Source organism: Lygodium microphyllum, chromosome 6 (genome assembly GCF_053477565.2).
Source record: "Lygodium microphyllum isolate KBCC chromosome 6, Lygodium_microphyllum_v1.1.10, whole genome shotgun sequence".
NCBI classification, from domain to species: Eukaryota; Viridiplantae; Streptophyta; class Polypodiopsida; order Schizaeales; family Lygodiaceae; genus Lygodium; species Lygodium microphyllum.
Window position 1 is genome coordinate 124,999,053 of NC_141140.1, and position 15,723 is coordinate 125,014,775.

Sequence of the window (15,723 nt, forward strand, 5' to 3'; positions counted from 1 at the left end):
TGGTTCTGGTTTATGTTTGCAGGGGTACACTGATTCTAATTGGGCAAGAAATCTTGACACCCGGCGTTCCCATGGTGGCTACCTCTTTACCTTGGGCACGGCTCCCATTTCTTGATCCAGCCGTAAGCAAGAGACGGTGGCGGCTTCCACGGCTGAGGCTGAGTACCGGGCTCTCTTCGATGGCACCACCGAGGCCATCTATCTGAGGAGTTTACTGGCGGCACTTCATTTTCCATGTGACTCTCCCACAGTTGTCTACTACAACAACCAAAGTGCCATTGCCCTTGCAGACAATCCGATCATCACACCACAGACACGGCATGTCGAAGTCCACTTTCACTTTTCCAGAGAGCAGGTTGAGCTAGGCACTATTCGCCTAGAGTTTGTGCCTTCATCAGATAATTTTGCGGATATCTTGACCAAAGCGGTCAACCGGCCGGTTCTTCAATACCTGCTACCCAGGATCGGCTTGCGTACACCCTCTCCTACTTCTTCAACTTGACGGGGACAGGGTGCTTCCCTCTTGCTTTACCTTCCAGTTTGAGAGGGAGCAGCTTCTACTCTTGATCGTGACAGTGATAATGCTTATAGTTTTTAGACATTACATTCATTTATTCTTTTATATTATATTATGGACATTTGTAACTTCATCCGCACTATCAGGATAACATGATTATAACAGGACACTTGGACAAGTGAACAATTCCCTTGCGAGGGCACTGTCCCAGTGTCACCGTTGCATAGCATATTGCATGAGCATGACATTTTGCATCTCCCTTTGCATTACCCTATGCATTGGCATTCTGTTCATGTCAACATGCATCTGTGCGTATTTATCCCTTTTCGGCCTTTTGCAGTAGTCGACTCTAGGATCCACCATATTCGTAGCATAACACATGACAGTTCTTCTAAAGGCAGTTTCCCTACCCTTGCTTGCTTGCTTGCTTTGCTTGTCTTGCTAAGCCCACCGTTTTTTTTGCCTCTCACATATTCAACACATGATTGGCACATACACTCACTTTTATCATCCTTAGGCACTTATTCTCGTCAATGCGAGGGATTGGCTTGCTAGTTTTGTGAATAACTTGGATTGAAAACTCTCTTTATCTTTTCCTATCTGTCACTTAATCGGCCGCTGTCCCTATATTACTTATGTATTTTCAAAACACTTTTCAAAAAAAAAAACAAAACAAAACAAAACAAAACAAACAAGTCCATTGTTGATTCCATCCGCCTTTGTAGGCCTTGGTAGGCCCTTGGGCAGCCGACGAGCACCCTTGGTCCGATGCCCTGACCTCTCTGGGGTGATCACTTGGGCTCCCTTCGTAGGCCACTGGGCAGCCAACGTGCACCTTTTGTCTGATGCCCTAGCTGCTTTGGGGTGGGACGCCTTGGGGTAAATCAAAATTTAGACTGGCCTACTTTTCTCGCCCTATTTTAGGCGTGAGAGGTGGTGTTGTGCTAAGAAATGCACTTAGCGACTTAAATAGCCCCAAAACATGCTTTATTTTAGGCTTATTTTAGCCAAAATCCTAAAACATGGAGCAGATCAAGAAAGTTAAGTGGGACAAAATCTAAAACCCTAATTTTCTATAAATTAGCAGCCAACCCTCCACTCTTTCACAATCTCGTTTTTGCAGGTTTCAGGTGTTATCAGCTTGCTGCCCACACCCCGGTCACGAAGGACATCTCAGCCCTTGCTGTCCATCATTATTCCCTACAGTCTGGCGCCTGCGTCCAGCCCTCCACACGCTGATTGCTGGTGTTTCTGCCTGGCGAGGTATGACTGCTGTTCATCTGCACTACTGTCGTATAGCCTGCCATGCCAGCAAACTGCTGCGTCTACAGGCTCCAGCTGCCACACTGATAGTTTTCTCTCCCCTGCTGCAATCACTGCGGTGTTTCTCTCACCTGCCTGCAGTCGTTTTTAGTCTTTCTCTCCTGCATGCTGTCCTGCTTGCGTTTTTAGTCTTTCTCTCTCCTGCAGGGTCCGTTTTTAGTCTCTCTCTCTTGCAGGCTATCCTGCTTGCGTTTTTAGTCTTTCTCTCTCCTGTAGACTCCGTTTTTAGTTTTTCTCTCTCCTCACTGCTGTCTGCATCACATCCAGCTTCTCACTGCTGCATTTGCTGGTGTTCGACATCTAGAGGCTGCCTTGCTGCGATTCGGGATCCGTTCGGAGTACAACACACTCTCCAGCTCATTACCCCTGCCCCGATCCTAGAGATACAGGAGTTCGAGGTTCAGTATTCATTCACTGCATAGTGTATTTGCTGCATGAGCATTGTATTATTAGTAGTCATATCATTTCATTTATTCACTGTGTTCATTGTCTCTAAGTTACTCTAACCCTAACCCTAACTGTGTTCTTTTTATCAGTCTGTGCTTTGTCGTATGGTTTCTGTTTATGTTTCTGTGTTAGGGTATTTTTCTTAACATGGGGGGGGCTGGTGGCTGTGGAAGGGGCACGCTGTGGGCCAGGGTCAATGGGAGGGAGCCTGGGAGGTGGGGGAGGGTGGGTGTGGGGGCTGTGGGATCTCAGGTGGGATAGTCTGTGGCACAAGTGGTAGCTGTGGGGGACTGTGGTCCTGCCGGGTGGGACAGGCAGGGGGAGCTGCAGAGTACTCTGCCGAGGGGGCATCACTCGCCCTCCTGTGCCCTACTGTCCGGGAAAAAGTAGGGTGACTGGGTATCTGCAAAAACTATTGTGAAGCGCAAATGACTCCACTATGAAGCCGCTATACCAGGGAACCATGTAGATGACCCCCTTTGTGGAGGCATAGGGCGAGCTCTCCTTCAACTCACGGGCTGCGTTCACAGAGGTGAGTTGAACCATGAAGATCCCTCGGCCCATGAGCACTACCTCCAAGATCTGCATTGTACCAATGCGCAACGTGGAGTGGAGACAATCCCATAGTTGGGCCCTCGATAGGAAATGTCCATCAACCTGACCAAAGATCGTTGTTTCTTTCAGCTCCAACTCTGTGGCCCTGATGGCCAAGAGCTGTTTCTCAGAGAGGATGATGCTCAAGGTGTTTGACTGGGGGGCACTTGTAGAATGCACCGGCGTCTAACCAGAGGTTTCCATTGCGCGTCCCAGCTGAGGACCTACCACTCACACTGCTGCGCTGGCGGGGGGGGGGGGGGGGGGGGGGGGGGGGGGGCGATGGATGGCGGGGAGCTGGTGGCACATGCCACAGGACAGCCGGGGGCGCACTGGAGATGTCGGGGGCGATAGAGCAACGAGGCGTTTCCTTTTTTATTTCCTAGTACTTGCACATTAAAATAAACTGAACAGCCATCATCTCTTCAAAGCTTAAGGTCCATAAAGGCTGGTTTTCACTGTTGCCCCAATTTGGAGAGAACCTCCCAACTTTCATCAATCAGAGATAGCCTTATCTCTGAAATAACAACCATCTTCTGAAGTGGGCTTGCATCATACAAAATCACCTTACTGTGGCCTTCATGCGCTTTTTCCTTTTTAACAAGGCATAAACAGTCTCTTTGAAGATGTTAATGAAACTTTATTTTTCTCTTTCAAACACTTCCTCCTACTCATGCTCTGATAGGAAGAGTCATCTTCAAGAACTGAGGCAACTTCCAAACCCCTTTTTGGTTGCAAACTGATTTAACCTAGAAAGCATCACAGGTTTCAATTTGAATACAAATAACTACATGTTTCTAGCTTTAAGTTTGCAATCCTTTCACCCCCACATAACTTCCCATAAAACCCAATAAAACTGTTGTTGAGAAGTGAAATCCCTTTCAAGATGAAAAGAAAGTCATGTCCTTACAAACTGCAAAATATAGGTGCCAAACTTCTTTGTGAAAAGAGCACTCATGCTGATCAGCTCATGAGCTTTTACCTGTGAACCCTAAATATGGTTTATGGCCACTCAAAACTGGAGCTTGAAGTTGGAGACGAGTTTTCACAAGCCATATTGGGTTTGTTACAAGACACACCTGCCCAAATCAATAAGATATCTTATCTTCTCAATACTAACTGTACAGGTCCCAGGAAATCTATCATAAGATTAGTAGTTCATGTGAGCAAGGTTAATTGTAGAAAAGTTGAAACATCATGTCACATTATCATACATCAATTTGAGCCTACCTCTTGGGAAAACTATTAACCTTGTCACATGAACTACAATATCGTAAGATTAGTGGTTGTTCTAGACTGAAGATTCTTTGCTGTATGCCATTATCCTATTTCAGGATTGAGAAGCTATGCATGTTAGGCATGATCAGCACTTGAGTCACTGCAGTTCTACAGCAAAGAAATGTCATAGCTGGCCTTAGGAAAACACACTACACTTTCAGTTTTATATCTCACAGGACAGGCAGGTTTTAATCTATGCTTCCCAAGCTAACCTGGATTTTTTTTTTTGGATGACAAAAAAGAGTGGGGAATTAATTACTCAGAATAAAAATACAACTAAGTATAAGTGGTCCACAGTCTAGCTGGAGCTAATTGCCAAACGAATCAAATATGTACAAGGCATCACAAGGTGTCTAGGGGAAATGGGAAAGAGACCATCGTCTTTTGCCATCTTCTTTTTTCTTTTCTTGGAACGACGCCAAAAGAAAAGGGGGAAAGGAAAACAAAGGGTTTTGGTGTGGGGGTGGGGGTGGTGGTGGTGGGTGTGTGGGTGGTGGTATATGTGGTGGGGGTGGTGTGTGGGTTTTAACGGTTTATGACAGCACCGAGGCTTCCCATCTTGTCAAGTGAAAACCAAGCTATTCCAAGCCCAAGCATGAAGGAAAAATTACCAAAGCTTTTGTCAGTGATGCAAGCTGCCTTGAGGTTGCTCCCATTGGCCTCAAAGGGATTGGATGATGGATGACCAACTCTCTCCCAAGAAGCTCCCACACTTCCAATGTTGTGGGCTCAAGTACATGTTAGTTGGGCAATGCTTCCATGACCACCGCTACACAAGGAATCGGCCTCAATAAGGCAAATCATGCCATGCATCTTGCCTCATAGAGTAGATGGCATCTATGATTGATTGACTGCCAGCAAAAAGCTCCAAAATAAGGCACTCGAGGCCGGGCTCTACTCAACAATGGCCCGTATAGACTGCTCTCCCAAATGGGCTACGCTCCCTCACAAGACCACAAACAATGCTTTGTGGTCTCTAGGTGGCAAAACTATAGGCAACACTAGTAAACCCTGTCCTCTTGCATCTAAGTCAACCAGCACCCCCAATTAGCCACCAATCATAAGATGTACGAGACTTCTTAAGTACTAGCTATCCCAAAGGCATCTTTAGAAAGTGTCCTTGAAACCGACCTATAGATCTAATCTGTAGGGCAATGAACATAAACTTATAGCATGCACACTCTTCAATTCAACAAAGAACATGAGAGCTAGAGTGCTCTTGCACTGTAGACAACATCAAATTGGTGCTCAAGTGAGTGCCCCTTACGTTATTTCTTTAATACTAAAGATGAGCCTTTACACAAACCACTTGTGATCTGCCCGTCAGATCAAAATGGTTGTTACGAATCAGCACTCTTTTTGCTAATGATTCCTCGTGTGTCTGGCTCTTCAATGGACCACATTCGCTTCAGCTACTATGTCCTCAATCGCTCTCACCAACCTTGACTAACAAGCTTTGTCTCAATTACACGCTCAAGCTAGTGTGACTACAAGTCCTAGACTAATCTAATGAGGCCTCAACCTTGATTGACCAACATGTTGAGTTAGTTGCAATGGAGCTTCTGTGTAGAGATATAGGTTGAGAGAGAGAAGAGACAAAGATACATGATTTGTGGCACTACTGAAGAGTGTGTACCTCAATAATGATTTTAGATAGATATATTGTACTATGTACAACCTAGCACTTACGGGCGAATACGGGCACTACCCTTTATCCCAACAACCTCCCCCCTAAAGGCAATGTGCCCAAAGGTAGAGGAAAAGAATCAGCTAAGAAGTATGTACAAAGCTGAAGAGACTATACCTATCCAATATCCATAATCTGCCGGCAATGGGCAAACCTCTCTGCTAGAAGATCTTTCATGAGAAGGCCTGCAAGGTTATCATCAGTGTGTACCTTGACCAACTCAATGCTCTTGCTATCAAGTACTTCTCTGATAAATGGTACTTCACCTGTATGTGTCTTGTCTTTATATGTGAAAGATAGGGTTCCGTGCTAACATGATAGCACTCTGACTATCACAATGGAGAACAGGAACCTTAGTTATCCCAAGCTCAGCAACTAAACATGACAGCCATAAGGCCTCTTTGCATGCCTCAGTGGCAGCCATATACTATGCCTCCATAGTAGACAGTGCAACACACTTCTGCAGCCTAGATATCCAAGAGACAGATCCCCCTGTGAAGTTAAACACATATCCTGTAGTGGACTTCCTACAATCTGCATATCCATCATAGTTTGCATCCGTAAAGCCAACGACAAATGTCTTCTACTTACCGAAGAAAATGCACAAATCCTTTGTGCCCTTGAGGTATCTCATAATACCTTTCACTGCTTCCCAATGCTTCTTGCCAAGGTTTGCCATGTACCTGCTAACCACTCCCACTACAAAGGCAATGTCAAGACGTGTAGCAACCATAGAATACATCAAACTGCCAACAACTGAAGTATACGAAATCTTGGCCATTTCTGCCTTCTCATCATCAAATGTAGCGTTGTCCTCTACACTGAGTTTAAAATATGGAGGCAATGGAACTCCGATTGCTTTCCCCCCCTCCATATTAAAACGTTGTAAAATCTTGAATACATACTCCTACTGAGATGGATAGAGTAACCCCTTCGATCTATCTCCGAGTATCCACATCCCAAGAATATGATTGGCATCACCAAGATCCTTCATGTCAAAGCTGCCATGAAGACTTTGCTTCAATGAATCCAAGGCATGAGTATCCCTGCCAGCAATCAGCATGTCATCAACATACAGGACCAAGATAATCAGGCTGCCATCTACTGTCTTCTTAGTGTGCAAGCAGTGATCAACTTGACTTCTCTGAAAGCCATGAGATTGCATGAAAGTATCAAACTTATGATACCATTCCCTCGGTGCCTATTTCAACCCATACAAACTCCGTTTTAGTTTACAGACCATCGTATCTTTGCCTTTACCAACAAAACCTTCAAGCTGCTACATATATATGTCCTAATGCAGATCACCATGTAAGAGTGCAATCTTTACATCCATCTGTATGAACTCCATATCTTCAGCTGCAGCTAAGCCCAAAATGGTTCTTAGAGTAGCCATCTTGACTACGGGAGAGAAAAATCTCATCAAAGTCAATTCCATGTTCCTGCTTGTACCCCTTTGCAACTAATCGTGCTTTGTACTTTGGTGAAGAACTAGAAGTGACCTTCATCTTGTAAACCACTTGCATGGAAGAGTTTTCTGCCCTTAAGGCAACTACACCAAGTCCCAAGCGCCATTCTTATCAAGTGGTTCCATTTCCAACAGCATGGCCTTGAACCACTTCTTGCTGTCCGGTCTAGTCATTGCTTCCTTGAAGCATGACGGCTCACCACAATCAGTAACCATGACATAATCTGCAGTATACTGCACACCAAGAACAAACCTATTGGGCAACCTTGAAAGTTGGGTTGACCTATGCAGAAAAGGTTCTGCATTTGCTGGTTGCCGGGCCTGCAAATCTGCATTTACAAGTCGCTGTCCTAAAATACGAGCCTGTAATCCTGCATGTATAGGTTGCTGTCCTGAAATTCCAACATGCTGTCCTGATAGTTCATGCTGTCCTAACTGCATGTTTTCAAGCTAAAACTGTGGTGTATCATGGGCAATACCTTGCTGGTCATTTCCAGCACCATTTCCTGCTTTCAGGAATATTTACAACAGGTATATGCTGCTGTCCACTGGGCACAAATGGTTGTGACGTCATTGCTGCGTACTATCTTTCTTTTCTCGGGATCCCAAAGTCTATAACCCATCTCACCCTCGTCACCGTATCCTAGAAATATGCATTTACAAGACTTTGGTTCTAGTTTGTTGCGTACTTCTTTCCATATGTGCACAAAAGCCTCGCAGCGAAACACTTGCAAATGAGCATAAGAAGGTGGCTTGCTTGACCACTCTTCCTAAGGGACTCTCCCCCTCGAAAGACCTGTTCGGTGACCTGTTAATTAGATGAACGGCTGCCATAATAGCCTCTACCCAAAAGCCATGGGGTAATCCAGCATGAGACAGCATCGTACGGACCTTATCTTGTATGGTCCGATTCATGTGCTCTGCAACTCCATTTTGGGGTGGATTATGAGGGGTAGTGAGCTCCCTCTTTATCCCCTTGCTATCACACAGAAATTTCTGAAACTTGTCGAGCACTTCGTTCTTGCTACAAATAGGGTAAACCCATACCTTTTGAGTAGCATCATTGACAAATGTGACAAAGTATTTCTTTCCTTTTTTTGCAAATAAGTGTGGCTAATTATATTACTTCAGAAAAAACCTAAATACAAGAGAGTGTTCATGCTCAACAGACTAGCTGGAGCTGATGCAGAGTCAGAGATATATCAAATATGCAGGCCTCTCAGGCGATCTAGGGGGGACGGGGGCAAGAAGCCATGGAAGGGGGGGTGTATCGCCATTTGGGGCTGCCTGCTTGCATCACGAAAAACAAGTCCTGACAGCCCCAAGTACACATGAAGTGAAGACGGAGCTCCTAATGAGCTCGAGACTCACCCTGCACCTGGCCCCATCGGCCGCGAAGGGAGTGGATGATGGAGGTCCAGGGCTCTGGCAAAGTCGCCTTTACAAACAGTCTCTCTCCTCCAAAAAGCTCTTGACACCGCGCCTTCTAGATATGCCATGCAGTGAGACTCCCTACAATCTCCCATACCTCAGAGCAGTCTACTGGGCTCTAATACCTGGCGGATGGGTAGAGCCTCCAAGCCGGCTACTACGCACGACGCAGCCTCAATAAGGAAGATCGTGTCCTGCATCCCAACCTCATACAGAATATGACGACCTTGGTTGACTGCCTGCCAGCAAAAAGCTCCCAATGAGATACATCCAAGACTGGGCGCTATGCGGCGCAGGATGCGGCATGCTCCTCTCCACACTAGCTCCGCTGCCTCACACGACCAAAGGCAATGCTTGGGAGTTTCCAGAAGTTGCTGTGTGCAGCGTTTACATCCTCCATTCTTTTGCATCCGGGCTAACCAACTTCCTACCGCCAAGCCTCCATGTGCCACCAGCCATATGAAATACAATACCCTCCTCAACCTTCAGTTGTCCCATACGTGGCACCAAAAAGTCCATTGGAAAGCATCCGTGATGCTGAGCTCCACCTAGTACCTGCTACGCGACAGCGCCTAATCCATGTTCTCCTACATCAACATGTGTCTGTCAATCCTCGCTGTGTACTCCAAGAACCTCGGTGGCTTCTTGGCAACCGCAGTGGCTAGCCATAGCCACTCTCCTAGATTCCACTCTAGCTCATCAAGTGGTCTCTCCTCCCAAATCCAGAGGCGCCACTCCCGCAGCTCCTTCAGAAAACATAGGGATCCAGACACCATGTCTTTCCCCAAAGGACCACCACCCGAATCCTCCTCCACAAAAGGACAACTATCCCCTCATCCTCCTGCCCTCTGTCAAGGGCTAGATACCCCCCCTCTTGAACGGTGAAGAAAGTCCCATGTGGGGCACTGCCCACTCTACCTACCACCTATAAGGGGATACCTGTTGAAAAAAACTTAGCGGCCCATACGTCCCGGAGCTCTACCAACTCTCATACCGAGGGGCCAACGAGCCACTACTGAGATATTGCTGCATCAATCTCCCTTCTCCTCAACTCAACTCCTCTCTGGCAACCTAATGCCCGCAACAACACCTCCTCGTCAACCAACCTCTAAACCTCTCGCCAGGTCCTAATGGTGAGAGCCGGGCTGGCCTCCCAACCAGCCCATTGGATGTAGGGGCGCTCAACAATCTGTACCCCCTCCTGATCTCTAACCTGGGGGTTCCAGATCACTGACTAGCAGTCTATCTTCTCCTGGCAACCTGGGGTCTCTGAATTGGGGCCTTATGGAGACCCTACCACATACAAAGTAAGCTACGTAAGAAGGGGGATCTGGGGGACGTAATCTGGGTCGTCATAAAGATCCATCTCAAGGACAGTCTCCAATCCCCGCCAAGCCTCACTCTGCATTCCTGGAGACCCTCCTGCAGTAGGACCATCCAGCTCTGCCCTCCTGGTGTAAGACCGCGGACTACAAGCTTGCCCAAAAGGGCGATACCCTGATACTCTGGGTCAATGATCCCAAACCCTCCCTCTGACCGATGCCGGATGATGGTCACCACCTTGGCCTGAGAGTCCCTAGAACCATCCGACCTGGCCCAGAGGAAATTCTGCACTAGGCGGCGAAGCTGAGCAATACACAACGAGGAAAAGCACCAACATGAGGTGATGTACCAAGCCGTCGCTAGGAGGACCTGATTGACCACCAAGGCTCAGCCTGCTAGGGAGAGGCGAGCAATACTCCAATAGGTCAACTTTCTCCTAATAGACTCGAGGACTGGGAGAAACTGCTGGGCGGCAGGGTGATGTCGAGTCCCACCAGGAACCCTAGGTAGCGGATGGTTTACCCTCTACACACCCATCTAAATCCCAAGTGGACACCCCATTCTGTACTAGAGTCCAGGTCTATAAGGAAACCAACTGACTTCCGCCACTTAATTTTCACTCCTGCTGTAGTACAAAACACCTCAAGAGCTGGTCTCTCTTTCCAACATCAACTTATCGTCCTCTATGTAACGTGTTGTATTATCTGCATACTCTGAGTCTAGCCCCGTCTCCTCTCTCACCGGAAATCGGAGGCCATGCAGCCCACTCACCCATGATCTAAGGAAGTGAGACATTGCCTCTGCAAAGAGTAGGAACAGATACGGGGCCAATGGACAGCCTTGCCGTACCGATCTCTCTAGCCAAAACTCCTCCTCTCTCTTCCCATCTATGAAGACCCTGCTAGTAGCCGATCTGTATAGTGCAAAGACCCTATGGATCCATGCCTAACCTCTCTATGGTGCCCTTAAGGAATTCCCAGTCCACCCTATCAGAGGCTTTCTCAAAATCCAGGAGTAGTACAGCCGATCCCTGACCACTGTGCTGGGCCCACTCTGTTGCCTCAAAGAAGGTGAAGAGATTGTCTAGGATGCTCCTATCCTAGACAAAGTCTATCTATGTGTCATGAATGATGTTTAAAAGTACGGGGCAGAGTCACCTACCAATCATCTTTGCCATTGCCTTATAGGCAACTGGCAACAAGGTGATCGGTCTCCACTGGAATAGATCCAACCGGTCTCCCCCTGGCATCCACCTAAACTGAAAATTTCCTGGAAAGCCAACAGTAAGGGGTCCTTCACTACCTCCTAGAAGGTGTTGAAGAAGGCCTTAGAGAGGCTATCCTCTCCTGGGCATTTCTGCTCATCCTGTGTGTGGAAAGCCTCCTCTAATTCCTTCTCTGTGAAGGAAGCTAGGAGGGAGTGTCCCATCTCTATGACGAGGGTCTGAATGTGATTCTAGATATGCTGTCTGCAACGATGTCCTCTGGCCAACGAGGCTGTCTCCTATTGAAAAAGGTGTCTGTAGTAGTCGGTGGCAATCTCCATCACCTCATTTGGGCAGGAGCAAATCCTCCCATACTTATCTCAAAGGCTGCGTATCTACTTTCCTGAGGTGCGGGGCTCATGTGCCAGACAAAACTCCCTGCACATCCTGTCCCCCTTTCACACCCAAAAGGCTACTGAGGTGCAGAATGAGAACTCTGAGCGTTTGTCCTCTAGGCCAGCGATGGCCGCTCGTGCACGCACCTCTTGTGTGTGGAGGATGGGATCCCTTGGTGTCTCCTATAATTATCTATGCATGGCTGCTAAGTCCCTAATTCTCTCTCCTCCTCCCAACACTGCTGCTTGGCATGTAGGCCTGCCTCCTAATAGATACTGTCCAACATGGCTAGGACCTGTGCAACCTCCTCTGCGATCCGGTCCCTCTTGCCCCACTCCCTAGTTCAAATCTGCTCAATCTGTCTCTTCACCTCCTCCCTCCTGTAGACGAAGTCAGGGATCTGACAAGATCGTGTACCTAGGGAGAAAGTTGGGGGATCCACTGTTAAGAGGACCGGGCAATTATAGCAGATAAAGTGGTGCCAGCCAACTGCCCTATCTGGCCTCTACGAGAGCATCCCCGCTCTCCCACATAGAACCTGTCCCCCAACCGCTCCAGCAAGACTCTGCCTAGCCGCCTGTATCCCCACGAGAAGTCCGACGACCTTTCCCCCCTGGGGAAAGCTAGGTCTCTCCAAGCGTCACAAGCTCCTACTGCCAGTAGGAAGACCTCCCATGCCTCCTACTCCTCCCCAACCATGCCCTGGTAGTTTCTACCTCTACTTTGCTGGTCCTCTAAGGTCTCCAAGTTGTTGAAGTCTCCTCCAACAATCCAAGAGCCCATCTTTGGGAGTCCTGCTGCAATCTCCACCCACAACCTGCTGCGTGCCCTGACCTCAGTGGGGGCATAGACATTGAGGACTTCAAGGCACGAGTCCCCAGTATCCAATCTAATCCATAGAACCCTCCCTGCCACAATCATCCCATGGTCCCGTACACAGGCAATGAGGCTCGGGCCAATCGAGGTGCATATCCCTCCACTCCTATCGTGGGCACCGATGGAGTGCTCCCAATAAGTGTATGACTTTCCCGAGAGTATCTTCCCTACTTGGTGGGCCTGGGCGGGAGTGAGCTTCTGCTCTTGTAATAGTAAGATGCCGATCTGTCTAGCAAGGGCATGCTGTAGCTCTTGCCGAACGATCAGCTTCTTGGAACCCCGTGCTCCACTATAGTGGAGGTTGTTCACATTCCAGGATGCAAGATATAAGCTCATAGAGAAAACCTGTGACTAACCGAACAAGCATCTGTTTCGGTGTGGAGGCTACTGACAAAGAGGAGAGGAGGAGCTATGAGGCATGCGGATATGCTTCACTGCCGGCATGGACGGTGAACTCCATTCCCCCATAGTAGCCCTCGGGTGAACCATGGGAGTGATGGATGCGCCTAATGGTACCAGCAGGGCATCTATCAGCCAAATTAAGAGGCGAGGCTTTGTGCACTGATAGAACTCGGCCGCCTGTGCTATTGGCCACTCGATCACGTCCATCGGAGCTCTCCACTACGGGGGGGCTCGAAAGATAATACTCAGATGTGGGACCTCGACCACAGCCCGCCAATTGAAATCCATCATGTAACCTGGCCACTACTGAGAGAAAAGTGTCAGTCCTCCTTTTCCCATCCACTAGGAGATGTGATTTGCCACCTGGCTCTTCACCTCCTCTATCTGAGGCATCGTCCAGTCTTTTGTGTGAGAGGTTTGAAGAAAGAAAGCGCAGTTTGATCCATCCGACGGTGCTATTAGATGGACCTTGCCGCTCCTTGACTTGCATACCACAAAGATTCCCACTTCCAGGGGAGTGGTAACTCTCCGCACTCCGCAACTCTCAGAGCGGCGTGGGCAGACGAACTGGTGGTTGTATGGGGGGGGAGGGAAGGGGGAGCTAGACAGCTTGTGAGTGAAGGATGTCAACGTATAGCACTCCTCACCTCCTGCAGGGAAAGGGGAGGGGGGGATGGGTCGCCTGTACTGGATGGTGATAAAGGAGGGTGGTCGGCTAGGGTGATGATGGGGAGGGGGAGGGCCGAGGGATCGAGGGATCGAGGGATGGTCAAATGCACAAGGCGGATGTTGGGGGGAGGGGCGAGGGGGGAACCGTGGGGAGGAGGGAGAGGAGGGTGTGAGGGGTATGTGTCCCCAAGTGAGGTAGCATGTGACACCTCCGTGGGTGGTGGGTGTGTAGGCCTGTGGTCTTGTCGAGTGGAGCGGGGAGGGGGGCCATGTGGCGTTCTGCCATGGGGGGAACGCTCACCCTCTTTCCCCCTGCTTCCGTGGCTGTGTACAAGGGGCTGGTTGCAGCCCCGCCTGCCATCTCTCTCCCTATGGTCTCCGGACCCATGTAAAGCCATCCACATCTACCTATGGGCCTATCGGCGAGGCCGCCTTGGCTCCAAAGCACGTGCACACTGCTGCCTGATGCCCAAAGCCATGGCAATGCAGGCACTGCCCTGGCTACCCAGTCACAATAACCTGCTGCCTAAAAGAGTGTCCACCTACTTCGATCTCTAGAAACTATGGTATATTCTGTCTCTTTCACTGCCACCCGTACCTATTTAAAGCAAGACTTTAATGGCCAAAAGATTGAAGAGGACAATTTTGAAGTGCATGAAATTTCCATAGGGTGAACTCACCAGTAACTCACGAGCTACATCTGCTGAGGTGAGTCGTACTATGAAGATCTCTTGACCCATCATAACCGCCTTCACGATCTATGTTGTGCCAATGCGCACTGTGGAATGAAGCCAATCCTGAAGCTGGGCCCTGGATGGATAGTGTCCTACTACCTGACCGAAGGTCGCTATTTCTTTAAGCTCTAGCTCTGTGGCACAGATTGCTAAGAGTTGTTCCTCAAAGAGGACGATGCACAAGGTCTTTGACTGGGGGGCGCTCATAGAATGCACCGATGTCTAACGAGAGGTTTCCATTGCACGTCTCTGCTGAGAACCTACCAATCACGCTACTATGCTAACGGAGGGGGGGTGTTGCTGCAAATGGAGGGAGCAACAGTAGGAGGGGGGGAGGGGGGATCCAGATGCTCCTGTCTGGTAGTGGGGGAGGTACTGGTCTCCATGGAAGGCTAAATCCCGATAGAATACATGAGTGGGGACTGCCGGACGGGGGCCGCAGGGCTAGGGAAGCGAGGGCACCACGAGGGAGGGAGGGGGGCGGAGGGGAAAAGGCCTGTTACAAGCTTTGGGCCACGCGGGACATTCTGGTGGCCAACGAGGCAAGGGGGTGGTTAGGCGAGAGGCCAACGCGGGGGGGGGGGGGGGGGGGGTTTTGGTGGAAGGACAAAGGATGAACTGGCGGGAGAAGGGGGGTGCACAGCGCCAGGCTGTAGGGGAGCATAGTGCAACTGGACGAAGGGAAGGGAAGGCTGGGTGGCGAAAGGAGGGGTAGGCGAATGCTATTAGGGGCGCGAGAGGCACTGGGTGAGAGCGACGGCGGCATTGGGTGGGTGCAATGGCGACAAAAGCGTGACGGGATAGGGAACTCTTGTTTTTCAGTAACCTAGGCCGAAACTGACTAAGTATTTCTTTCCTCCTAGAGATAACCCTGGCATCTAACATACATCGAAAATTGAAAGGTACTAACTCTAGAGGCAAAGATTTTAGTGAAAGAGACTTTTTATGAAATTTCTGCGCATGCTTACTATAAACACAATGATCACAGTGCTCAAAATCAGCATAACGAAGATAAGGCAAGTAACCCAAACGAGAAAGTACTTTCATTCCTGTTTGACTCATGTGTCCCAATCAGCCATGCCACAAGGGAACACTTGGCTGCTCAGTCACGGCAACAACATGGTCGTGCACACTAGATACATGGAGAGGATACAAAGTATCGCTCTTTGAGCCTCTGGCAATAACCCTAGATCCTCTACAGATCTTCCATTTCCCATCGCCAAAGGTGGTATGAAACCCATCGTCATCTAGCTATCCAAAACTAATCAAGGTCTTCTTAAGCTGCGGTACATGCCTTGCATTCTGAAGAGTGAAGACAAATCCATACTGAAACTGCAATTGCACACTGCCAATGTTTGCAATGTCACATGCATA

At 48.8% G+C, this 15,723-nt stretch overlaps 1 protein-coding gene across 19 annotated transcripts in view; it reads right to left on the reverse strand.

Moving 5' to 3' along the window:
- The window catches only part of LOC148035083 (folate transporter 1, chloroplastic-like), a 130,438-nt gene that overhangs the window by 40,403 nt on the left and 74,312 nt on the right, over positions 1 to 15,723 (reverse strand). For 17 of the 19 annotated variants that reach the window (XM_087680021.1, XM_087680020.1, XM_087680011.1 and 14 more), the window contains one exon: positions 3,864 to 3,960. The exons of the other annotated variants lie outside the window; for them this stretch is intronic. In XM_087680021.1, coding sequence (XP_087536147.1) covers positions 3,864 to 3,960 — 97 coding nt within the window. The remainder of the gene's footprint in view (positions 1 to 3,863; positions 3,961 to 15,723) is intronic. 19 annotated transcript variants of the gene reach the window in all.